At 46.0% G+C, this 26,493-nt stretch overlaps 1 protein-coding gene and 1 non-coding gene across 4 annotated transcripts; one reads left to right on the top strand and one right to left on the bottom strand.

Annotated features, from left to right (window-relative positions):
• Nucleotides 1-2,301: 2,301 nt before the first annotated feature.
• TRNAS-ACU (transfer RNA serine (anticodon ACU)) lies at nucleotides 2,302-2,373 on the bottom strand. Its single transcript has one exon. It is a non-coding gene; the product is annotated as a tRNA-Ser (tRNA).
• A 6,135-nt stretch (nucleotides 2,374-8,508) lies between these two features.
• On the top strand, nucleotides 8,509-26,479 carry LOC144107604 (acyl-coenzyme A thioesterase 13-like). Of its 3 annotated transcripts, none has more exons than XM_077640704.1 (4): nucleotides 8,511-8,835; nucleotides 13,104-13,291; nucleotides 22,377-22,580; nucleotides 26,084-26,479. In XM_077640704.1, exons 1-3 carry the CDS (start codon nucleotides 8,755-8,757, stop codon nucleotides 22,546-22,548), a joined length of 441 nt encoding a protein of 146 aa, XP_077496830.1. In that variant the 5' UTR covers nucleotides 8,511-8,754; the 3' UTR covers nucleotides 22,549-22,580; nucleotides 26,084-26,479. The 3 variants fall into 3 exon arrangements, with proteins under 3 accessions (XP_077496831.1, XP_077496830.1, XP_077496829.1); XM_077640703.1 differs by lacking the exon at nucleotides 26,084-26,479 and adding an exon at nucleotides 24,657-26,004 and having other exon boundaries at nucleotides 8,512-8,835; XM_077640705.1 differs by lacking the exon at nucleotides 26,084-26,479 and having other exon boundaries at nucleotides 8,509-8,835; nucleotides 22,377-26,004.
• Nucleotides 26,480-26,493: the final 14 nt, after the last annotated feature.

Raw genomic sequence — 26,493 nt, 5'->3', positions numbered from 1 at the left:
ATCGGCTGGAGCGGTGGGGCGTTTTACGTTCCAGTACCTGTCCGAATTGCCCGCTTCCGGAATCTAATCGCCATGCTACAGTCACCTGCATGGTAGCACGTGTCTTTTGGCGCGCCGTTCATGCGGGATTCCGTGGGCAGGGCATTTCGAGCTTTGTCTCCCGCGGCCGCTTCCCCAGCGGCCGTTTTGCTCGCCTGTTAATTGTTGCAGGTCTTTTTAGTTTATGGCGCAATCGATGCACCGCGGTCGCTGGTGGCTTTCGACGCCGAGCTGTGTGGCCAATACTTGGCCGTCTTAGAAGGGAGCTGATCAGTTTCTTGTCAGAGGAGCTCTTTTTCTTGGGAGAGGAAGAGTTTCTCCGGCAGTGGTCATGCCCATTCATTTCTGTTAACAATGAACGTCTTGTTCTGGTCTTTAGACCAAACTGGCGCTAAGGTCTTCTTCTATATCCCCCCCCCCCCTTTTTTTTTCCGTGTCAGATTTTTCCGGTCTCACTCACTGTTAATAATCATGCCACGCCGCTTTAAATCGCACACAAGAAATTCCTGTTAGTTATTCAAAGATGTTTTGGCACTCTAATTGGCTCGCCTTACATGCTGAGCGTCATGTCAACTTGTGAATGTCAAATGTATCCGGTAACCTTGGCATGTGTACATATGTAAATAAAATTTTTTCTAATCAGCAACAAATACGAACACCGGACATCTGGCCGCGTTACTCTCATGCTGTTTGATTGCTGTGTCCTGCAGCAGTTATATGCTGCTGAGTACCGACCGGTTTTCTAATGGGTACAAGATTTCCCCCGGCCTGGTGCTCGGCTCTTCTGGGGTGAGATACTTGGTATTACCGCAGCGGTGGCCAAGTGGTTGAGCATCCACTTCGCATGCGGGGGGTGCGGGGTTCGATCCCCAGTGCCGCCGGGTACCCACCGGTGATACAGTGGGTGCAAGCTTTCCCCTGGTCTGGTGCTCGGCTTCTTTAGGGTGAAATGCTTGGGAAATGGGTCTTTGACCTCACCTTGAGAAATGCACGGCATTCTACACAGTGGCGTGACGTTCACTCTGATTGACCTGCACGCTGGCCTGTCCGCTTGCGCGCTGTACGACCACGACAGGCCCCTCATCAGTGTTAACCTGCATGCCAGGTATTCTCTTAAATGCGTATCTGAAAGACCATTTTCGAGAATGTCAAAGGCTTGGGGTCAAATGGTATCCAAAGCGGCGTCAGAGTGCTGTGCGATGCCAGTCCACGTTAAAAACCTAAGATGGTAGAAATTATTCCGGTGCCCTCCACTACGGCACCTCTTTTTCTTCTTTCAGTGCCTCTTTGTACCTGCCGCAGTGGCTCAGTGGTTAGGGCGCTCGGCTACTGATCCGGAGTTCCCGGGTTCGAACCCGGCTGTGGGGGCTGCGTTTTATTATTATGGAGGCAAAACGCTAAGACACCCGTGTGCTGTGCGATGTCAGGTCACGTTAAAGATCCCCAGGTGGTCGAAATTATTCCGGAGCCCTCCACTACGACACCTCTTTCTCCTTTCACTCCCTCCTTTATCCCTTCCCTTACGGCGCGGTTCAGGTGTCCGCCGATATATGAGACAGATACTGCGCCATTTCCGCTCCCACAAAACCAATTATAGTGACTCTTTGATCCCTTTCCCCACGGCGTTGTTGAGGTATCCACCGATAACGAAACAGTAGCTGCGCCTTTCATTTCCTAACTAGTTATTGCAACGTCAAAATAAATAATAATAATAATTAGTTTCTGGGGAAAGAAACTGGCGCAGTATCTGTCTCATATATCGGCGGACACCTGAACCGCGCCATAAGGGAAGGGGGAAAGGAGGGAGTGAAAGAAGAAAGGAAGAAAGAGGTGCCGTAGTGGAGGGCTCCTGGATAATTTCGACCACCTGGGGATCTTTAACGTGCCCCGACATCGCACAGCACGGGCGTCTTAGCGTTTCGCCTCTATCGAAGCGCCGCCGCCGCGGTCGGGTTCGAACCCGGGAACTCCAAATCAGTAGCCGAGCGCCCTAACCCCAGAGCTACCGCGGCGGGTAGGGTAATAATAATAATAATTGGTTTTGAGGGGAAAGGAAATGGCGCAGTATCTGTCTCATATATCGTTGGACACCTGAACCGCGCCGTAAGGGAAGGGTAAAGGAGGGAGTGAAAGAAGAAAGGAAGAGAGAGGTGCCGTAGTGGAGGGCTCCGGAATAATTTCGACCACCTGCGGATCTTTAACGTGCACTGACATCGCACAGCACACGGGCGCCTTAGCGTTTTTCCTCCATAAAAACGCAGCCGCCGCGGTCGGGTTCGAACCCGGGAACTCCGGATCAGTAGTCGAGCGCTCTAACCACTGAGCCACCGCGGCGGGGGCGGGTAGGGTGCCAATTTCAATTTCAGTTTTTGAGTCGGAGAATTTCGCACTCCCACCTTCCTCACTTCCCTTAACGGCGCTGTTCGGGTGTTCACCGAGGTGCGAGACAGTTACTGTGCCATTTCCTTTCCCCAAAAAGCAATTTTCAAGCATCAAAGGACGCGTCTTCGTATGGAGCGGGCCAAGAGACGCGTGGCCCACACATCCAGAACAACGCGTGCCTGTTCCCACAGTAAACAGCGCGGAGTCCACATATGGCCTCTATAAAAGCCCATTGCAGTCATAGTTGACGGTTCGACTGCCAACTAAAGGGTGACGCAACATGCGAGTAATAGTTTTGTTGTATATCTTACGCTGAGTCAAACTTAATCGGCCGCGCACTGTGCTATTGTTAAGGGGCCTGTAATCTTTGCGCAAGTCTCGCGTTACTTGGGCAAGGCAGTGCGTCCTTTTTCATAAAACCTACAATCTGAGCAGTTTGCGAAGTGGTGTGTACGCTAACTTTAAGTTCGGGTGGCGGTCAAATTTCGGCGAGACGAAATTACATAGGTGCGTTTTTGTGTGTTTTGCACGTCAAAGAACCGTAGCATTTAATCTCAACTACATCATTCATCACACCTTCACCCATCATTGATGCCCTGGGGCAATAAATTTCGCTTAAAAAAACCGCAGGGGATCGAAATTTCCGGAGCCTTTCACAACGGCCTCCCTCATATCACGAATCGCTTTGGGACGTTAAACCCCATAAATGAAACCATCCACTAAGCTAGTGAACAGCGCATTTCAGGCGGTCTGCGCTAGTCGCTTTTGCGCATGCGCTGCAACCATGGCAGCCAGCTACGTCGAGTCGCAAGTGTTCGCCGTGAGCCGGCGCCTCGCCAGTCTTTGCGCTTGACGTCACACTTAGCTATGCGTTTCACTGCGCATGCGCGGTACTCCGCGCAGTGCCGCACGTGACGTCATCACTTAGATATGCGCCTCACTGCTCATGCGCTATGTTATTAGCGGTTGCTCCGCGGCGGAGCTGCCGCGCGCCTTGAAAGGAGGCACGATGGAAGAAGACGCGGCTGGTGGAAGGTGAAGACGCTTGGCGAGACGTTCTCTCGGGCGTCCCCGACACGCGCTTAGCTCTCCGCGTTTCATTCTTACGTAGACGGGCAGCCTCACGCCAGGCAATGACTTCGGTGTCGGTAAAACAAGCTTCCCGTAGTCTGTGAGGACGGCGCTTGCTATACACGCGGCCACCAACCATGTCTTCGTCTTCTTCCATTGCGCCTTAATTCTCACAAGGCGAGCGACGGCTTGTATCCTCCCCGCGGCGCAGCCGCAAAGAGCGTAGAGCGTGCGCCCTTTCCTCAAAAATCATCGGCGTTAAGAACGTTGTCGACGCCAACGCCAACGAACACAACGTCGACAGCTTTCGCCTTGGAAATCCTGGATTAGCTGAGCTAATAATAATTATAATTGGTTTTTCGGGGAAAAGAAATGGCGCAGAATCTGTCTCATACAACGTTGGACACCTGAACCGCGCCGTGAGGGAAGGGATAAAGGAGGGAGTGAAAGAAGAAAGGAAGAGAGAGGTGCCGTAGTGGCGGGCTCCGGAATAATTTCGACCACCTGGGGGTCTTTAACGTGCACTGACATCGCACAGCACACGGGCGCCTTAGCGTTTTGCCTCTGGATGTGGCTGCTGTGCAGCCAGAGCCGTCATACACGAGGAGCTCTAGTACAATCTCCTCGTGCACCGACGGCTCAGTGGCCCGTGACAGCTGCTCCCTTGCAGCGGCGGCTACCATCACCGCCCTGCGACTGATTATACACCAATTTTCACTGCTGAATTTCTCGCTATTGGTTTGGCCCTTCAAACATTCCCAGTAATATTTATCATGTCATCATTCTCTCGGACTGCCGCTCACTCTTGGCTGCACTAGAAAGTTCGCAAACTACTCTCCTGTACCGATCCCTACTGTACTTTGTGCCACGTCATGTCCTAGAGGTGCGTTTTCAGTGGATCCCAGGACACTGTGGCATTTCTTCAAATTCTATGGCCGATTTCTTAGCGAAATCTGCCATCAATGGCCGTGTTGCCCAGGACGTTCCAAACCTCACACTTCTGACCACGTCCCGTTATGAACGTTTCCAAATTCACTATTACCTGAGCCATGAGCCCATCCTTGGTACAGCGGATTTCGAACATTTGAAATTCGTATGGAATATACGTTACTGCGCATCAAGACAATGTGAGGTTTGTATGACGCTGCTGCGTTGTAGGATTCCTCGCCTTAATTTATATTTATGCCGTATGGGGTTCACGCCGTCGAATCTGTGTGCGTCATGCGGGGACGTTGAATAAATAGATCATTTCTTCCTCTACTGCCGGAGGTTTGCACGGCAGAGAATTTAGTTTTTGGTAAATCCTCTCGCTCAATTAGGTCTGCCGGTTAATCTTCCCATCGTCCTCTCATTCGGTGCAACCGTCAAAGGGCATGCCATTTGGCAGGTGTGTCAGATACTCCGCAAGTATATCATTGCAACCGGGAGATTTTTGTGTTAACCTCTCGTTACCTTTTCTTCTCTCTCAAAATTATTTGCTTCCTTATCAAACCTCAAAATTCATTAATTCTACTCGCACCGCTTGTTTCCTTGATTTTCAATTCGATTTCTTCATGCTCAATCTAATTGAGGATTTCCTTTTCATTCATAATCTTCTTAACTGATAAGCCGTTTGAGATTCACTTGGAATAGAACTTCCCTGTTTGGATCTGCGCCAAACCCTGGCCAATCCCCCGCCGTGGGTATGTGCCATCATCTTTCAGGCAACAACAACGACAGCACAGCCAACAACACGCAACCTTCCTGGGCTCCACCACCACGGCGGAGTTGATGGGGATCCTGCTCGGGCTGGACCTGCTGCTCACCCTCTGCCCACCGCCGCCCCAGAGTGTTCTGCTGTGCGACTCCCGCGTCGCCCTCAGCCGCCTGCAACCCAACGGCTAAGGTACCCCATTAGTGCGGGACATTCGCTTGCGCAGAGGGGATGTGCCGTGCGTGCCAAATGGGTGCCCGGTCACTGCGGCAGCGCGCGGCAACGAAGAAGCTGACGACCTCGCTACCACCCGACATCAACTACCTCCCAGTGATCTGCCCCTTGCGCTGGAGGACGTGCGTGCAGTCATCCACGACCACCTCCGAAAGCAGCACCCCGACCCACGCATCGCGGGAGGTGAGCGCATCGACAGCATCAACGGCTGTAGCGCACTTACGCGGTCGCAACGTGCAATGATCCTCCGCCGCCTGCATTGGCTGCGTGTGGCCCGGGTAACGACGGGAGCGTCACGGAATCGCGACGAGTAATGTGTGTGACGCATGCGGTGCAGTGGAAACACTAGAGCACCTGCTCCTTCACTGTGCCGCGTACGCCGATGCTCGTCGCGATATGCTTGCGGCCTATAGGGCGCTGGGCATACTACCAGACTCCCTTATACTACGCCCCACCACCCGAAACTGCCCCACAGCCCCCATAGCCATGACACTGGAAAGCCGGTACATCCCGGAGGTACACGCTCTCCGGGTACTGGGCCTCCACATCCAGAACAACGGGAAAAACGCTCTCCACCCAGAAGCTCAAGCAGACGGCGGTGTCGATATCCAACCGAATCCGCGAGTTTCTGGACACCACCGGGGCATGAAGGAGCATGACCTATGTCGTCTCATTCATGCCTTCGTCCTCAGCCGCTTTCTCTTCACGCTCCCCTATCTGAAACTCCAGGGCACAGAAATCTCCACCCTGGATGCCGTGATCCGAACAGCATTTAAGACAGCACTACACCTACCCCTAAATACCTCAACCGAAAAACTCCTCCAGCTGGGCCTACACAACACGATAGGGGAGCTTATCGAGGCCCACCGACAGGCACAATACATACGTCTCGCGAAAACCATCACCCGCAGACACATCCTACACACCCTCGGTACCAGGATATCAGCCACGGATCCCACACAGCTCCAGGTCTCCCACCACATTCACCGCGAACTACTTATTAAACCTCTCCCCAAAAACATGCACCCCACCTACCCCGAACACCGCCGCAGAGCTCGCGCACAGGTGCTCCACAAACACTACGGCATGAAACCGGATGCCGTGTGGGTGGATGTCGCATGCACAGGCTAGGACGCGGTTGTAGCCATCACGAACCCACCCTACAACCTACTGCCACCCTTCACATATCCCCCACTGCCACTTCGGAGGAGATTGAAGAGGCTGCTATTGCCCTAGCCATAACGCGTACGGAGGCCCGGTATATACTATCGGACTCTAAAACTGCCATACTGAATTTCTGCCGCGGGAGAGTTCACGTCCCTGCATTTCGCATACTGAACTCCCTCGCCGCACACCCGCCCCGCCACATGGAGCTCATATGGGTGCCTGCCCACTCCGGGAATCCCGGAAACGAGGCTGCCAACGCTTTAGCCCGAGGTTCTCTCAACCGGGCACCGGCGGCCTCCAATCTGGGGTTCTCACGGGAGCGCATGCATTCCTTCAGTGAATTGATGCAGGCCTGCAAAGCCGAGCGTCGGTTGTACCCCCCACCCCATCCCTCCATCGACAATTATCCCCAGACACTTTGGAGGCGGCTCCAAACACGCACCTTACACTCCCCTTATATACGCTTGCGCTATCACCAAGCCCACACAAACTCCTCCTGTACCCTCTGCCACCACCCCAAAGCCACTCTCGATCATATCATTTTCTTCTGTCCGGCAGAACCTCCCCCGCGGAGCCTGAGGCACCTTACCACTTGGGAAGCTTGGGAGACCCTACTGAGCTCCGAGGACCTGGCCAAGCAAGCCATCGCCACAGGCCGGGCTGCCGGCGTCATGAGCCTCCGTGAAATGAACGTTTGAGTTCAGTGGGGCCGTGCAGGGGCCCAAGGACCTGCGCGTCATAAACTCCCTTCTGTCTAATAAAGTTTCCACCACCACCACCTCAAGACGCTATTGTTGCCGCTGGGCAGTGCGCGCACCCGTGAGAGAACCTTCCTCCGTGCGTTCCTCGAACAGGCGGGCTTGACGTTCCGTCTGTTCTCCGCCAGGTAGTTACATGCAGTGACCTAACGCTCCGCCAGTTCTACCTTGGACGATTAACAACTGGACGCCCCACTCCAGTAGCAGTCAACATAGCGCTGTGCGCGCGTTTTCATTGCTCCATCATGAACTAATCACGCGCACAACCTGGACACATTTCTTATTGTGTAAATAGTTTGTGTATATTACATCTCACCCTATCCTCTCTTCCTGTCCCCTCACCTCTCATTTCTTTCTCCATTCTGCCTGCCACCCTTTTTTTCCGCTGCCCCAGCTCAGGCGCTTCATTATCGATGGCAGATGCCGGGGCTAGTAAAAATCTTTTCCTTCCTTTTTATTATTATTTTAATAAAAACCACTTACTACTACTACTACTACTACCAATTTCACAATCATCATCTTCATCGGCTGTTGAAACCGAAACAACGACAGAAAAATTCGATTATAAATTATTTAGCGGTCGTAGGTGAATACAACGTGGCGAGTGTCCTCCGCATTATTGTTGAGAAGAAAACACGCCACCAAAATTAGGTGTCTTTGCTCCTTTGATGATCCCCAAGTGGTCACAACGGCACCTCTCTCTCTCTTTTTTTTTCACTTCCACCTTCCTCCCTTCTCTTACTTCGCGGTTCAGGTGTCCACCAATATGTGAGACAATTACTGCGCAATTTCTGTTCCTCAAAAACCAATTTTCCCAAATGTGGTGGTGGTGGTCCAGTTTCTGAATTCGAAGGAACAAGCACCGAATGTTCTCAATTTAGAGGACTCTTTTTCACAAAAATAGTACAGTCACAGCGATGAAATTGAATTTGATGCGAAGGGGTCGCGCAGGCAAGTATTAATTACAAGACGAAATCTCTATAACGTTTAGAAACAAAACCGAAACTACATTTCTCATAGTTTTTGCTTTTGTTAAATTGGCCGCATCAAAAGCACTGATACTGAAACACAGCATTTTAAAATATTTCTAATTGTGCATACTATATTTGTTAAGTGTATTTTTTCTAATGCTGCGCGAAACAACAACAGCAGCATTGCCCAAAACATCAATTCTTCCTCGAAATAAATAATAAGCAATAACTTTCCAAAACGTTGGTAATGTTTCAAAAGTTAACTGCTGATAAAGTCTTGAAAACGTTTAAGTGAACGAACGACACTCTGTGTGTGTCAGTGATTAACCTTAGAGTGATTAGTAAGGTCTTTGCGAATGGTCTGTAGCTTTGACTAGCCCGCTGAGCTCACGTTTCACGACAACAACCGAAAGCAGGAAAACCGGTGTCGAATATCCGAATGAATATGCAGCGCGCAAGTAACTTCATTAGATACGTTAAGGATTCGCGGATGCCTTACCTCGAGGGTATTATCGACAAGGTAGGCTACTTTCGCACTCTATTGTTAACATGAGTGAATCAACGTAGTGAATTACGCGTGAGCAGACTTGTCAACAGTGTTCGAGCGGTGTGCTGCGGGACAAGTGCGGTTTTAGCACTCCTACAGTGCTGGGGGCCTCGCAATTGTGCATGTAAGCACAAGGGCTTGAACGCAAGAATTTTTGTGGAAACCACTACTTGCTTTAAACGTTTCGCCCTTTGCTTCTCAGAGCATCGCGCGAGCGCTCTAGACGAGCCCTCTCACGTCGTACAAAGCATGGCTCGTAACAATGTGTGCAGCATAGCACCGATCGTTGATGACAATACTTTCGCAAGGGAGGAAAACAGCAGAAAATAGCAGCCGGCAGAATAATAGCGTAACGAATTCGGACATCTCAATGATGACCAGAGTGTGTAAATTAGAGCGGAAGCACTAATCCGGACGTTCAGAGCCTGAGAGAGAAAATTATTGCCATAGAATGTCGCTGGGCCTGGGTGTGGACCCAGGTGGCGGCGACTTCCTGTGCCCACGAAACGAGTCCCAATTGGGTGGTCTTGTCCGGTCTTGTGACGAGATTGTTCCATGCCTAGCAAAATTGATGTGCCTAGAGCGAGCGCTCCGTCCCGCGCACTGCCCGCTCATAGTCGTCCTCAATGCAGCACTAATCCGGAGGTTATGACCCTAGCAAAATCTTCTGTTGCGTGTCCGCTAAAAAAAAGGCAGAAAATTGGATCAGTCATCATGTTAGTGCCTCAGTTCAGTCGATCATGCGTGTAAAATCAGTAAAAACAGTCTTTGCAAAAAAAAAAAAAAATGCCTATGCTTTCGCTCTGAATGTTATAAACATTTTCTGCCACTTTTTTTACAGGAGCGCAATTTATTTTCCCGAGACTTGAGGCATTCACTTGACGTTGCGGGCAGTGCTTCATGCATTGAATTGCTCAGTTAGGTGCCTCGAAGTACTTTCCCATTTCTGCTGCTCTGCTATTTTTTGCACAACATTTCAGCACAATTTCCACGTGCACAGCATTCAAAAAGCGACTGTGGTTCATGGCTTTACAATACACTCAGACGGAGCTGCTTGTGTGCTTGCTACCTAGAGTGGGTCCTCATTTGCATGAATAGACCTGAGCACAACCTGCGATAATATTTCTTCTAGATCCCACTTGCCTCTATACAAAATGAAATACACTCCTGTTAATAAAAAAAAACGAGGCCATTGTATATCCTGGCATAAATACCTGTGACTCGGGCTGTGATTTAAACCTGGGGAAAGTTACAGTGCATGCTATCAGTGAACTTATCTTTTTAGTCTGTTGCTATAAGTTTAAACACAGAAGTTTGTTGTGTGCCATATCTCTGGAATGGATTTTTCCTGAACAATGCATATTAGAGCCATGGCACAGTCAGTATTGCTGTGTTGTGTCACTGAGAGGGCAGTCCGTTTTCTTGTATGAGAGCTGGTTTATTTCTGCTTTGTCATATCTGGACTAAAGATATTGCGAGTTTCGCTGGAGGAACTTTGCTGCATATGCCCTGATCTAGTCTACTCTGCTGGTCATTTCCTCGCCATATAGACCAACTGTTGCATAGATAACTATGGCTTCACATCACAAGAAATGTGAAAGTGATAGAGCAGTTAGGATGAAAAGTCAAGACTCGTTAGAGTTTACTGATTCAATGCATAGCTATTTGCAATTAACTACGAGCTATATTAGTACCCTGATCAGCACACCCACCTTGACGGCTCAGTGGCTTTGGTGTTTGGCTAGTGATCTCAAGGTCGCATGTAATCCCAGCAGCGGTAGCCGTATTTTGATGGAGGCGAAACGCTAAAGATGCCCGTGTGCTGTGCAGCTGCTTTTAAGCACATATTTCTTGCTTGAACCATCTCCGTTTAAAGTAACCTCACTAACATCAAAGGGTTACAGTTGTCAGTGATGTTGCTCACACAACATATTCCCTACTTTGTGTTGTTTTATTGCCTAAGTTACTATTTTATAGTGGTGTTGTTTTGACATCATCTTTAAATAATTGTATTTTATTGGTGATGATGGTAACACATCAAGTGGGATCACAGTATCAGTAAATGAATAAAGTGAAGTGGTGTATGTGCTCTGTTCACAACTCTGGTGCAAAGTATACAATATGGGAGAGAGATTTACCTTACTTGGCACTCCTCATAATTCGCATGTGTTATTCTTGAGAATTATGGCATCATTTTCACATTACGTTACTGTCGGTGCAGTATCCGGAATAGGCAGCGTATACTATTTTATGAATTTTCTTGTCATTTTTCTCCCTTTAAGATATAAAAAACAATTCACAGAGTAGGATTGCAGTTTTGCGGTAAAGTATGTCGCATGCCATCTGATCACCCTGTGGCCAGCACATCATCTCTCATAGCTGCTCTTTTGCAGAGTACCAAAGGGAAAAGGAAGCTTTGCGTTTTGTGTCCTTACCATCCAGAGATTGCTGCTTGTGCCACATGCAGTTGGGCATGCTTATAACTGCAGTTTTCAATTGTGACAAGACAGCTGGAAAAAAATCTCCAGTTGAATAAAAGAGAGAACATTTGTTTACTTCTGGTACAGAATCAGTTTGAAATTAAATTTTGCAAAGTATTTATTTGTCATCCTTGTGTAGCAAACATATCAGTTTCACAGTGTTGTTGTAAAACTTTAAATTTCAAAGTAAGAGTAATTTTCTTTTTTTTTTGCTGCACGAACCAGGAGATAAATGAACAATGCTCTAGTGTTCTACCGACCAGCACTCTTAACCCATTCATTTCCGAAGCCGGCACTTTGCCAGCCGGTGGCAACTTGGTCAAAGCCCCAACGCCGGTGAATCAGCGACCGCTTTAAATATGTCTGCTTTAAAAAAATTATAACAGGCGACAGTGCTGAAAAACGTTTTCTTGTTTTTTTAGTAGCTTACACACCAGATGACAGTACTTGTTCACTAACTTCACAAAAAGTTTCATGGGGAAAAATTGTTTTTTTGGAGCTTCTTTTCAACGCTAACATGGTAATTGATGTCGCGAGGACGCAGGAATATCAGTGTTCTCAGCAGTCCATAATTTTGCAAATAAAAGAGGTGCAGCAAAGGAAAAGAAAAAAATTCCCAGCCAATCCTAAGACCTCAGGTTATATTGAATTATAATAAAAATATTGGGGGCACAGACCATGAGGGTCAACAGTTGCCATCATTCACCATACCGAGCTGGTATGCCAAAAGTTACAAGGCAGTATACTTTTGTGCAGTGAACTTGGCTGTTTACAGGAGATACATACTGTGCCAAAAAGCTACTGGGAGAAAAATTTGCTATACCAACTGGGAAGTTGGCCTTGTTGAACCGATTATTGAGGAGGCTGTGTCACTTGAATACATATGAAGGGTAAAATCAGTTGTAGCGCCATTCCCAATGCATCTAGAAGCTTGTGAATGTAGCCATTTTGCTTATCCAATAATTTGCAGTGCTGTTAAACAAAACCCATCGCATAAGTACCTAGCTTGCAAAGCATGGCAAAAAGAGGTAAAGTCTTTGGGAGTGTAAAAAAATGCTATGGTGTATTTCACATGCCTAAACATTTCAAGATTTTTCACACCAAGAAAAATCTCTAAATGCCTTAGATTTACTCATGTTCAGAAAAGAAAATGAAATCGGAATTGGTCAACTCTAACATTTACAATGCAATATTGTTTCTTTGTAGGCACCCGAGGTTGGTATAATATAGCAATTCTTTCTCAAGTTGATTCCACTTTTGAATTTCGTGCTCTTCGCCATTGGCTGAATTGGTGCCACGCCCTATGCTTCAACCAATAATGAAGACTGAACATGGGGCTTGACACTACTTTAGCGAATGGTGAAAGGTGGGAAATTCAAAAATTGCATGGGATCGGTTGCAGTACCATTATATTATACTGGCCCAGGCTGTGCTTCGTCCCCAAATAGACTGCGCAGAACACTGCTCTTGGAACCTGCACGAAAGCTTAGAAGTGAATGGGTTAACATGCAATAACTACTCCTGTACACTGAGGTAAAGATTCTTTGCCTGCTGCATCTATGCACTATTGCATCCGCGACCCATGGATTATTGCCACCTCGCCCACATAGCCACCTTTATTCATCGAATTGATTTCTTCCATGTCAAACGAAAAGTGTCCTGAAATGCTTGTTTCAGCTTTTTTGCTGCATTTATTTTTACCAGTGCTCTTTACAGAGTTGCACAGACTGTTCATCTTCCTTTTTGTTGTTCATACCGCAGCTGAAGCTGATTTCATGCCAGGATCAAGTGGCCCAGTTCGAGTTGCAACTGGAAAAGCCCCACTGCAACTTGAACAACACGCTGCATGGTGGCATGGCTACTACTCTCATAGATATTTGCACGTGTGTTTTAATGAGCACAGCGTATGAGGAGAAAGTGCTGTTTGCTACGACTGAGCTGAAAGCGAGGTGAGCATTGTGATTTTTTTCTCATTTCATGGGATTCTTTAACTGTAATGTAACAACAAATAACAAAGAAAGAACTGGAAGCCTGTTCCCAAAGCAGCACAAGAGCCAAGCAGGACCTCAAAAACAAAGACACTGTTTTTAAGAGACAGTTTTCCATAATTAAGAATGTTTAGCATTGATCACGGTGCAAGATTAGGGGAGCTTTCTGGACAGCGCGCCTTGAATATGGAGCTGGCATGTTGCGCCAGGTACGGACGTTTCAGCCACTCCCCGACAAATGGCGTGGAAGTAGCAGGGGCCTACAATAGCACTGCTCGCGGTTGGCACAAAGCGTGCTCTTAAGCTTTTTTCAGGTAAGTTTTTGTACGGCAGTGTTTGTAGAAAGGAAGCGCTCGATTTTTCACTGCATGACGAGATGCAGCTTTTTTGTCTTGATGCTTTTAGTCTGTTCGTCTCGAAGGTGATGACTGGGTGAACTCCACATAGAGCTTTTCAATGAACAACCACAAATAATATATTTGAGAAAGCAACTGTTTGATTGAGATTGAGGATTATTTATTTCTTGGCACCCAAATTTGATGTAGTCGGAAGAATTCCACGCTGGATCGAGGTATAGAATTTAGGATCTCGCTTCTTCATTGGACTGGTTGAGTATGTAAGGAAACAAAATGACACAGTGTGTAAAAAAATATCAAAGGTATGTTTATTAAAATAGGAGCCTACTGATGGCCTTCATTTTACTTTTTTTTCTGTTACAATATTTAAGGTATCTTCTGAAAGATTGTGACTGCGAACATTTTTCAACGTACAACAACTGTCATCAAGTTGAATTGAATTGGTTTTTGGGGAAAGGAAATGGTGCAGTATCTGTGTGGCATATCCGGGGACACCTAACCCAGGCCACGTCATCAAGTTCATATTTTTTTTATTCTTTCGGCTGGCTGGCACTCAGAATCACTGCTGGTCTGTATATCTTCACCTCTACAAAATGGCACCTGTTTAGAACTTATTCAAGGCCGCCAAGTATGTAAATTGTGGAGTTTAGTTTAGAAAGTTACACCCGTTCCGATGTTCTAAGAGTTAAAACTTGCCTTTGATTGCAACCCCGGCTTTACAAAAAGCTAGACAGCACTGTACTTTGTTGTCAGGACGGGAACTGGAATGCGTATTTGTCTGACCTCCTATATGCACCACCAGCAGCTGTAGACTGTGCGCATTATTATTTAGGATACCGAATGCTACAAAGCTACATCATGCCAAAAGGGCCATGAACACTTGTTAAACGAAAGTACAGATCACATAGAACATGCACGCTGAAACCTTGCTACCAAAGGCCTGTTCTAGTAGCTACATGCTAGAGGGGTGCGAAACGTGGCACAACTTCCTTGCCGCATGGACAGCATTCATGAATCCACCTATCATATTTTTCCACCGTAGTATTGCTTGTACAGTTCACCGTGAGTCATCATCACAAGACTGCTGCCGTTTGTCTCACTGCTAGGTTATGAAGTGGCTTAAAAATTAGCTTTAAAGAATGTGGAACACAAATTAAGGGAGGCAGAGAAATGGGCAGCAAGAACAACACGGCTTAAGAAAGTGAAAACATTTAACTTCAAGCAGTGAGATCAGCTCATAATTTAGTTACACAAATGTCTTTCTGTTCAATCACTTGAACTTGGAACCTACAAAGGGTGTTCAGAATGCTTTTCCTCCTTGATTGTAATTTTTTTTATTCAAGCGATGGAACTGACAGAGAATGTATTCACATTGTAGCTTGCAAGACTTTTTTTTCTATACGTCACCACTTTTCAATATAGTCCATACCAGGGGCGATGTACTTTCTGCACCAATGCACTAGCCTCTTCTATGGCTCTTTGGGAACATCCAGAAGTGAAACGGTGCAAGGTACAGGTTGCAAAACGGATGGGGCAAAGCGGTCGGCATCATTATTCGATAACAGTGTGGCAAGACTAGTGCACTATTGGCAAAACACTCCGCCAGTGCTGGTAATTAAGTCAAAAAATGTCATGCTCCCGGAAAAAGAGAACCTTCTAGTTTTTCATTTGACTGCAACATCTTTTGGTTTCATCACTTTGTAAAAGAAAGCTACTCTGCAGGTGGTAAAAGTTATTGAACAGCCTTCGTAGACAGAAAAATCTTCTGTGGTGGTCTTCCACTGACACAAAAGCCACAGTCTTGGTGTTTTGCATCAAGATATCCCGGGGCATCAAATTATTTGTGTCATAAACAATGGTGCCACAAGCAGTGTATCTCACAGTGGTTTTGTTGCAAAAAAAAAAAATACCATGACAGAGAACTCTGCACGACCTAGATGTAAAAGAAACTGTACTATTCCCAAATGACTCTGCAAAATCTGATACTGCATGACATGCTGAGAGGAAATACTCATAAGTCATACTGTATTTTACTATATTTCTTTCTCAGTGTCTGTCTTGTGCCTAGCCTTTGTAAACCAGTGAGCATTTCATTTGTAATGCCATGGGTAGCTATCTATGCTTTGGGAACAGGTGGAAAGATGTGTGTAAAAAAAATGGTATAAAGCAAGCAAATTTTTTTCAGTACATATACACAAGAGATTAGTGCTATAAGGCATGCAAGCATTTTTCACCTGCATTGCTGTATGTATTTAAATCTTTTTTTTTTAACTATCACCTAGCAACCTTTCCTTTCACAGACATGCATTACTCTCCATGTGGTAGCAATTCATAGTCGATCTCTTTCTTGTTTGTTTTTTTTTTGCCTTTTGTATGCCCACAATAATAACGCTAATTAAGGCAGTTGGCCCTGGGCCAACTCTGCCTTGACCTAGGTATCTTAGCTGCTGGATTCGAGAAGCACACTGATGTACGTGCCTTCCTATTTTGCTGGGCAAAAGTGTTTATTTGCTTACGCAGCACTTCAATTTTGTCTGTGCTGCCCACCAGTGCATTCACTTCAGTGCACAGTAGCGGAACGAAAGCAATGGGTGGCTGTGCATGGCTTTTGATACAACCATAGAACCCGAGAAACTTATTAGGTGCCCGGACATTTATACTGCTGCATCTTTCACATTTGCAATACAACTGACAAAGGACGGTACTGCAACATATTGTGGTATGGTGTTTTAGCTTTAGAGAAATACATCAGTGAGTGGCAAACACGCAGTGTAGAAAATCAGGCGTGATCCACACAGTGAATTTATTGCAGTTGTTGTAATACTTGGAAGATTAAAAATAGCAGGGCCTGCCCCTCCATGTGGCTTTTTGTGGTCACAGGCATCGTACCTAGTACTGAACAGCTATTTTCAGGCATTGCTGTCTTGCTCATTGAGTGCACTTGTTGCATATTGCATACAAAAGCAGTGGAGTCTGAATATGCTTATCCTTCTTGTTGTGCATTTTATCACATGATAGTCAAAAGGTGTGGCTGATAAAGCGAGCCTCCAGTCCTGAGTTGTCCACTTGTATCTGCCGTTGCAGAAAAGGGTACTGTCAAACCCTATCAAGGTTAACATATGTATTATGGACCCCTTGAAACAGTGAGACATAAGGTACACCTTGTCTTACTTGGTGGGAACACAAGAAATGGTTAAACCAGCTCTTAAGGAAAGTAGATTTCACCGCGAAGCAAAAAAAAGACACAAAGAGCTCAAGAGAAGCTTGAAGCCACATTCCTGCTTTGTGGGGAAACGTAGTAGTTTTTCAGCACGTTAAGAGCCTGTTAACCTTTTCTCGTGTTCCCTGTAAGTATGATGCATAATATACATTCCTATTAGTCAGGAATACATATTAATGTGTAATTTAATTCTCACTAGTAAGGCACCTTTGATGGAGAAATGGATAGAGTGTCCTTCCTTCACTAAGTTTAGTTATGCACATTGCAGGCACTTTGTTTGAGGTGTTTGTCAAAAACTCAGCTGCCTTGCGACTAAAGAAATAAAGCCTAGAAGTGGTGGATACAATTCTCTCATACCTGTTTTTTATTATGATATGCTTCAAGCCATCAGCTGTTCTGTGAACTCAGCGTCTCGTCTGGTGTCATGACACCAAAGTGTATCAGTATTACTCTTAAGCTGTAGCTATGTGTAAGGAAAGTATTGTAAGAATTAAAGAGAGGAAAGCAACATCACAAGGTCAAGTGGCTGGTGATCTTTGAAAGACAGCGGAGGTATTGTGTTTGAAAAGCCTGATGCCCTGTGTACACAATGCCTCATGACCTCAAACATATTGGGGACTTAGAAGAGTAGTGGCATGGTACTAGTACACATAGAGAGTCTGTGTGAGAGGTTTGAAAAATTATGGCCTATTTATCTTGGTGCCTGTTGCCTGCAAGGCAAGCGTACGAGTAGTTAGTAATAGAATTAGAGCTGTATCAGTTCAGTCAGCTGGCGAACGCGTTCATTTCAGTAAAGTACATCGCATCAAACAGGTTTAAAGAAATTTGTGGTATAACCATTTCTCATGAACATTGCCTTTATGAGTTGCAGAATATCATAAGATTCCATGCAAACATCAGCAGTCATACAGGCTTTGCATAGACAGAGCTTGGGGAAGGATTTAAATGTTACAGAAGGTATACAGGGGTTGCACAGTAAATATAGTTCCCCCATAGGAAGAATGAATGGATGCTAATCAGAAAGAGTTCACTGCACATCTCCAAGGAATGTTTTTTGGAGAGTAAGATACCCAAAAAGAAGGTTTGTAAATGATGTATCCTGCAAGTTCCCACTTGTGGTGTTGAGAGTTGTCAGTTATTGAAAGCACTTTATATAAACTTTAATCAAACTAAGTTTATTACAGTGACCGATGAAAAGAAGATTGTTAGGTGTAGTGTTGAAGGTATACTGAAAAGCCTGTCGACACCAAATTTTTGCTTGCATGTTTTCTTCTTTCAAATGATGCGTTACACTTTAACATATATATATGAATCACCTCGTGATATTCGCTTAAAACCACTAAATAATTAGTGATTGCATTTCTTCTTTACGTTGTTTCGGTTTCATCGACCAAACATTGGCTGTGACGTGTAGTTGACCTTTAGGTCATGTGAGCATGAAAAAAATGGCAATACAATTGAGCCCACTTCTAACGAACCTGATGGTAACGCGGATTGCGTTTGTTCTATCTGATGTTCGTACTAACTGGACTCCCCATATTACAGCCAGAAATACTGTCTTCCAAAAGAGGAATTCATTCCTTAAAAATTGCGTTACGCGTCTGTTTCTTCAAAGCAGACCCTACTGGGGTGCTTTCTAGGCCCTCCAGTGCGTTTGTGTTCTCCTCGCCGAGATACTTGCTACCAACAATCTGTTTTAGGAACGGGATATAAATCATCGCAACGGCTTCATCCGAGCATGGCTCTGTGATGTTCTCGTCCGCACGAGTGTAGTCATGAGAGGCAACATCGGGCCAGCTGTGCATTGCCACCAATCTGCATGCATATAATCCTGTGTGCCATCGACATCCTCATCTATCATTCTTTAGCCCATGCTGTGGCAAGCGCAGCGCAAGGCAGAAAGAATGTTTTAGCTGCGCTGTCTGCTATCTCACTCTGCCTGCACGTGGTAGCAGCACAATAGGTAATACCACCTGGCCACACGACGCATTCAACTTGAGCAGCGGGGCCAGCAAGACATTCAAACATTTCAAATCGCTGCCATTACTTGGTCTGCGACCATGCACAGTAGCTCTGCTTTTGGTGTTGCCTCTGTCTCGCACCCATCAAGCTTCTGCTTCTGTTTGGGATGCTTCGCTTGTCGCCGCGCATGCAGGCTATGACTTGCCATTTAGGCAACTAAATTTTTACCTCTACAGGCCTGGTCTGGCGATCTCCCCATTGTGTCCGTATTGTGCTGAGCCGGAAACAATAGAGCACTTTCTTCTCTTTTGTCGTCGCTACTCATCGATCCAGAGGCGACTATTAGAGGTCCCAATGCAGAATCTCAATTTGCATCTGTCTTCTGCGGTTGTTCTGTCTCTTGGCACTTCTATGCTTGGCCATACCAATGGGAATGTTTGCTCTGCCGTTCAAAATTATCTCCTAGAATCAAAACGTCTACCATCATAAGCTTTCGTATTTGGGTAACTACTTTTTGCAATTCCTACTCTCTCTCTCTCTCAAACTCTTTTTTTTTTTTACTGATTCCCTTACCTAATTTTCAGTTTGTTAGGTCGCCCTAACCTCCTGCAAGCCACCGCGGTGGCTGAGTGGTTACGGCGCTCGGCTGCTGGCCCCAAAGACGCGGGTTCGATCCCGGCTGCGGTGGTCGAATTTCGATGGAGGCGAAATTCTAGAGGCCCGTGTACTGTGCGATGTCAGTGCACGTTAAAGAACCCCAGGTGGTCGAAATTTCCGGAGCCCTTCACTACGGCGTCTCTCATAGCCTGAGTCGCTTTGGGACGTTAAACCCCCCTAAACCAAACCTAACCTCCTGCAACCTCCTCTGCTACAGAATCAGAGTTACACAATTTTTGTTAGGTCATCCCACGCTTGCCATATGCAATCTGCAATTTAAATACTCACCGCCTGGTTATGGCCAATCCCCCTTGTGCGTTTGTGCCATTTTGTGAGGGGAACAACAACAACAACAGTCGACGTGCGCTTGGCTCGTGGTTATGCGCAATTTCAATGCCGTCCTTTTCTTGCTTTTTTGGGTCAACACATTCTTTTCAGGGCGGTCTCGAAAGAACTGATAGACACACCGTAGGCGCCGCACAGGCTGGATTATGTCGCCTCCTCGCTCGCTATAACCCAGTGGTGCATCCACACTTGTTCCTTGTATCTGAAACAAACTGCCATTGCCTGAACGTATATTTTGACGGTATCACCGCACATGTTCGTAACAAGCGACTGTTCGTTATATCTGCGGCCGTTATAAATGGGCTCAACTGTATAACTGTTGATACATTGTTTGTTGTCATTCCAGCTCTTGAATCAGGCTGGATTAAGTGTTGTAGTGAATTAAAACTGTGTGTCAGCGTTTATATTGCAGGTCTTTTTTGTACCTCATTTGGCCTAGGGTCAACTGCACATCACAGCCTTCGTTCATATAATGAAACTGAAACTGTAGCAGTATGAGAGCAGAAATTCAGTTATAAATTATTTAGTGGTTATAGGTGAATACCACGTGGTGATGCATGTATTCTAATGTCTAACTTATCATTTGAAAAAAGAAAACATGAAACTAAAATTAGGTGCCTGTAGTTCTTGAAAGAAAATATAAAGTAACTACAAAGTCATTTAAATCATACTAGAGATGATTTGATTGCCTCGTGTTTAGGTGTTTTACTTCATGTTGTACAAAGTGAATATATTTCTAGCACTTTTCGAGTGTGTACCAGTCACCTGATGCTCATGCCAGGTGCAAATGCAGTGCCACACGTACTGCGGCCAGGTGGTATTCACCTTCTACACTAGTCTGTTTATTGTTGGTGGTGTGAGTACCATTTAAACATGGACAACATGAACATTGCCACCCTTGTGTAAGTGGCAGTTGAAGCAACAAGTGGAATTCAGCTTTCTGACTTTACTCTGATCATCGTTCCTTTAGCGCTCAGAAAGCAGCTGCTGTGCCTGGATTTACAGTAGCTGTGTAAATTGCAAGAGGAAATGAGAATAGGGCCTCTCCTTGCACTCTGGTTGAATGGTACCAGCAGTGCGTTGAGTGCTTGCATTCTAAAAGCAGCCAGAGAAGCCAGGCGAAGTGAATTACCATAGCATAAGGTATGCTGCAGCTGTAAATGTTGTTTACTATGCTATCAAGCTTGCATTCATGGGTAACTTCTTTGGTAAAAGGACTTAGCCCAGGGTTTGTTTTTTTGCTTTACGTTGCAGATTGCAGGGGCTTTTACATAACCTTGGCATCGCTGCTTCCTGCCTAGCCTTGGCAAGCATTAGGAAACTGTTATCACCAGTTTTACTTTGCAGTTCAATTCAGGCACTTCATTCCTTCATCCCCCTAGTTTATTTCAATTTGTGGAACACAAATTATGTGGTAAGGGCAGGAGTGGTTGGCATGAGGGCCGTCCCAGATGTGGGTTGCTGAGCTTTCCTTGGAGATGTGCAGTCTTGCTCGTCAGTGAATAGATAGCCTCTGAGCATGATGGTATAGAAGGAGTCATTGTATATCCTGGTTTGATGGGCTTTGAGTTGGTGCAGTAGCAGCTAGTTATTCCAGCAGGGCATACATGCACACTACTTTCAACACAACTGAGCTAATTGAGAAGTTCAGTTTATGACGAGGGAATGGATCTTGCTGCTACTCGACAAATTTATAATTTGACAGCATTAAGGCAGCTGACAAAAATATTGAAAATATTTTGTACCCTCTCATTCTTATAATCAGAAGACAACTTTTACGGACAAGGTAGCCTTCAGCATGCCTGAATACTTTAGCCGCTAGCGTGCAATTTGGAGAAGCCACAAGCCATCTCTCAGGGCAGGGTAAAAGCAAAATTGCTAATAAGTAGTACATTTAAAAGGCACAGGCGGGCTAGTTGGTGGTTAACAGGGGTACACAATTGTCCTGAAAAAAATTACCGACTCAGCTTAGCAGGGAAATTTTTGAAGCCTACAGCATTAGAAAAGAAAATGACTGTTGCATAAGCACCACTTCCGTATCCTTATCCAAAAAGGAATTCAACTATCTTGATGCTAACTTGTGCCACGCGCACCCGCATGCCAGTGTCATGTGATGGTGTCTGCTGTATATCAGGTGTGATTACGAATCTTGCATATATGTGGTTTTCCTTGTAGTAAACCTTAGCTGAAGTTCCGCGTTGTGTCTTGTGAATTTTTCTCTTCATCCCTGGTCGTTTTGCGCGGTTGCAATATGCACTCCCCTAAGAAGTAGTGCTGACAGGATTACACAGCTCTTCCTCTTTTGAATGCAAAAGTCATCTCTAAGCTGAATTGTAAATTGCAAATTGAGTTCAATTGCAAATATGACAATGGCGGAACTGGTTTATGAATGTGGTGTGCTGTGCATCGTCACGTATATGTATATAATTATTTTGTAATTAAGCGTAGTTGTGCAGCGTTACAGTTTTTGTTCATGCCTGCAATGCTCTTTTTGATTGGGTTGCAGGTATCTTCGCCCTGCCAGAATGGGAGACATTATCTTGATGGAGGCACGAATCATGCACCCGGGAAAAACAGTTGCCTTTGCTGAAATGGACATTCTTGACAAGGCCACAAAAAAGATTTGTGTTCAGGGGTCGCACACAGCACTTCTAGTTCCTCCAGAGTCAAGGACCTGAAGATAGTGATGACCATTTCAGTTTTGTTAAATGTATGTTCCAGGTTGTATATGTAACTCATACTATTAGGGACAAGAGTGTCCCCAGGGCATATGAGTGGCAACTGTAGCTGATAGCTCTGTTACCTCAATTCTGGAGGTGAAGGTGAAAGTCAGATTCACATGCTCTAACAAGTGGTAGTAAATAGGCATCATCGTTGGAAGTCATGGCAGTTACATGCCTAGATTCTTTTTGCATGTCCTGAAGACTTTTGTCCCTGACAGTAGTTGCATGTGGTATAGTACAGCCATTTGCATACAGGTGACTGCTTTGTAGCTTTGCCGCATAATTGAGCCCCGAGACACACCACGAGATGCCACTGATAGCTTTTAACTTCCAGTACTGCTAAAAGTTGTTTTATGATGTACAGTTTGTTGCGCACTCGAATTGAATCTTTCACCTAATTGCAATGCTTAAAGGGAAGCTGAAACGGTTTTCAAATCGCATGAAACGCTGTGGTTTGGAAGAAAGGACGTTGAAAATCATGTGTGTAAATTTTTTCCCGATTCTATCCGCGAACACAGCTGCAATCGCTTCTTAAAAACCCTCCGCCGGCACGCCCTCGTCGCTTCCGGAAGCGCATGGTGGGGGGACGGCAGAGAGAGAGAGAACTGGCGGAAGTGACGCCATTCACGGAGAGACGGCCGGCCGTCTGGCTGCGCTTGCTTCGCTGCGGCCCGCGCTTTACGGAACCACAGATCAATGTAATCTTCTGCCAGTACCGTTTACTTTCTCTCGTTCGGGCGTTCCGTGTAATGCTTCAAGCCTGTATATAAACCATTTTGGCATGGTACTCCATTCGAACAGTGCTCAGCCCACAGCTTGGTAGAATCCGTCGGTTGTTCTCCCCAAGCCTCTCCCACGTTAACCAGACAATCTGGAGGTACGCAGCATGTCGAAGCTGCCTGCACAAAATATGTGCATCAATATTTCTCTTTTCGTTATATTACTTTCTTACCTGTTTGTAAATGCTTTGCCTTTTCCAGCTGGTTGACATCCATGCTGAGCTAAGGCCACTTCCAGCACTGTCTTTGAGGCACACAGTCTTAAACTCTTTTGAGCTCGTTACGCACTGTGTGCCTTTTGGCTTTTTCCTGATTACTTGCACCTCATGGCAGCACAAGCAGTTCTCTTAATCTTCCATCAGCGCGCAGCACGTGCAGCTGCACCTAACTGAACAAAGCGATTATATAAACCTAGCATACTTGAGCAAAGCAAACATTTGCATTCATGAGCGCTTGGTCATGGCTGACGATCAACAGTGGCGCCAGAATTCATGCAAATTTGTCCTTGAGTCAGAACGGCAAAGTTGTTGAGCCGCGATACGCATATATCTACCACAAGCAATTCGGGCAGTTATCTCGACACGCAACAGCAGCAACTATATCTCGCAGCACACTAGTTTTGATGAGCAGCACTGCGAGCTCCGAAACGCAGCCATAATTATTGTTCAAAAGCGTGTTCAGCATGCAAAAAAAAACAACGTACGGGGGTAAGTGCAGAAGAGTCATGGTTGAACAGTAGTAGCCCGAACATGCGACAGAAGGAAAGTGCACACGGGAGCTTCCTCCCGGTCGCCTCGTCTCTTCGCGCTGCAGTACAGCAGTGAACCCACTCCAACTCATCCAGTTTGGCATTCTTCTCTAGTTCTAAAAGGCATTCGGGAGTAATTAGGCAAGTAACTATAAATAAATGAACAAACAAATGCTTTACCTCGCGTGACTTGTGTAAGCTTGCCGGTGATCTGAATTAGATCATGTTTAGAGGCGTTACAAGAAGTTGGTGGCCAGGTTTTATGCAGCAGCGGTACACAAAAACATTTCGGCGCAATTTACTTTTTTTTTATTGCTATTTGCACCTACGCACCTATATGCAACTACGCAAAACATACGTATCAGTCGAGATTTGGTTTTCGGCCCATACTGGGTTAACGAAATTTCCGGCTTGCAGGCGTCGCCATGCGGTCGCTTCTCTATTACTTAGCTTCTTATCAGGCGGTGGCACCAGTTTTCTGTTTAGTCTGTATAGTTCTCAACGATTTCGGAATAGGTTTGCGCGCGCTCGTTCAGGTTCCGACAGTCCGGCGGTTCCACAGTTACCCGGAAGCAGAGAATATGGGAATGCGCCGACTACCCCGGAGTAGACGAAGATATTGACAGCAGAGAAAGCTGGGGAGCCCTGCTGCGCAGCGAAGAACCCGCTCGGCAGGAACAAGCCAATCCACCTAGCGGCTGATGCCACGAAGAGATAAAATCTTTGTTAACCTTTAGTCACGAAGGCTCGGGCCCCCGCCCTCCAGGCCTGCGTGCCGGGGGCGGTGAGTAGAAAGAGGTCATCATTTCCGGTGGAAATAAAAGCTGTCATCCACCCATCCATCCAGGCGAGATTTCCAACACGTGAAAATGTCACGACTTGACTTTCTCTGCCGGCGCACAACGCGGCGTCGTTGATTCCGCCGTTTTCTGAAGCTGCTAATGGCTCGAACATGTATGGCGAAAGTCCAAACTGTTCAACACTGCTTGAATTAGCCATAATTTCTAAAACGTAGTCCTTAAAAGCCAGCTGAAGCAACGGGCTACGCAGCAACGCCGTTGGTGCCGGCCGGAGATCCCCGTGGATGACGTCATGACTGTCCCGGCCAATCGCAGGCAAGAGCGGCGTTCGCTCGGCGCCCTGAGGCGATGGGGCGCGTTTTCTTCTAAAAAACAACTTTTTGTGTTTATTTCCACTCTTTTTGAATGAGATATTCTTTTTCAGCTGACTAAAAGCTATAAAATGACGTAGAGAACTCATTTTTTTCGAAAAGTGCTTCAGCTTCCCTTTAAGGGCACCAATTTGAGCATGCAGACACTTTTTAAAAGGTATTGTTGTTATGGAATTATTAAAATGTTTTCTGGCCACAAGGCTCTCAAGCTATCTAGAAAATATTTCCTGGAACAGTGCACATTGCTTTTCTATAATATTTGCATACTTCACGTTGACTTAATTGTTTACGTTGCAACTTGTTAAGGTTTTTAGATTTTATCAAATACTAATGCCAATATGTACAGTATATATTGTTACGGGAATAAACGCCCGGGCGCGGCGTGCGCCGACCATGTGCCCTGCGCCGAGGAAGATGAGGCACGGGGAGCGGGCGAAGGAGCGAGCGCGCAGAGGAAGATAAAGATTGTAGCCCGCCGGGCGGTGTTCCTGGAGCTGTCTCCGAGCTGGCGTGGTTTGCTTTGGGCGGGACCATCGTCCCGTTTTATTTTCCCGTAACAATTATTCCCGTAACAATATGTATAGGCTGTGACAATGTTTTTGGAGCAGTTTATGTCTGTTCATGAAAGTGGCAGGCCAATGAGCATTTCAACCGGTGACACACTGTAAATGTTCAGTTTTGCAATAATGAATGGTATCTTTGATTATATTTTATTGATGTGTCCGCAGTCCACCTTTATCACAAGGTTTGATGCCCTATTGTGAAGAGCGAAAAAATTCGCCTTCTCTGCAGAAAGCCAGCTGAAAATGCAGCCAATGCGATTTGGTTCTGCGAGCAACCACTCGCACCTAACACCAACCCGGACTGTGCATGTGCTCCAAAAGCTGGTGGTTTGTTTTCAACCAGCAATTCGTGGGATACGGAAGAGGGGAAGAAACATGCATGTGCAGAATGGCCGTGTAAGAAACGCAGATTCTGTCCTGGGTAGGTACTACACTATCAAATGTACTTTGTGGATGTGGGCACTGGATTCACAATTCATTGTGGTTTTACTACAGCTATTTACAAACCTTTGGAGTGTGCAGGCAGCTGTAAACAATCTTAACTGGCTGGTATTACATCTGCTGGTTTATGAAACAACAACATGGCTGCACTTTTTGGATAGAATAAAGAAATTGCAGCATTTGGTACCATTGACTCGA

This window comes from Amblyomma americanum, chromosome 10 (assembly GCF_052857255.1).
Source record: "Amblyomma americanum isolate KBUSLIRL-KWMA chromosome 10, ASM5285725v1, whole genome shotgun sequence".
Lineage (NCBI taxonomy): Eukaryota > Metazoa > Arthropoda > Arachnida > Ixodida > Ixodidae > Amblyomma > Amblyomma americanum.
This window is presented reverse-complemented; position numbering and strand designations above follow the sequence as displayed.

What these genes read in the sequence shown, in the direction of transcription:
- LOC144107604 (XM_077640704.1), top strand. Translation starts at nt 8,755, where the DNA reads ATGAATATGCAGCGCGCAAGTAACTTCATTAGATACGTTAAGGATTCG. An exon ending in TCGAGGGTATTATCGACAAG is followed by an intron (nt 8,836 to 13,103) that starts GTAGGCTACTTT and finishes TTCATACCGCAG; the next exon opens with CTGAAGCTGATTTCATGCCA. An exon ending in ACGACTGAGCTGAAAGCGAG is followed by an intron (nt 13,292 to 22,376) that starts GTGAGCATTGTG and finishes ATTGGGTTGCAG; the next exon opens with GTATCTTCGCCCTGCCAGAA.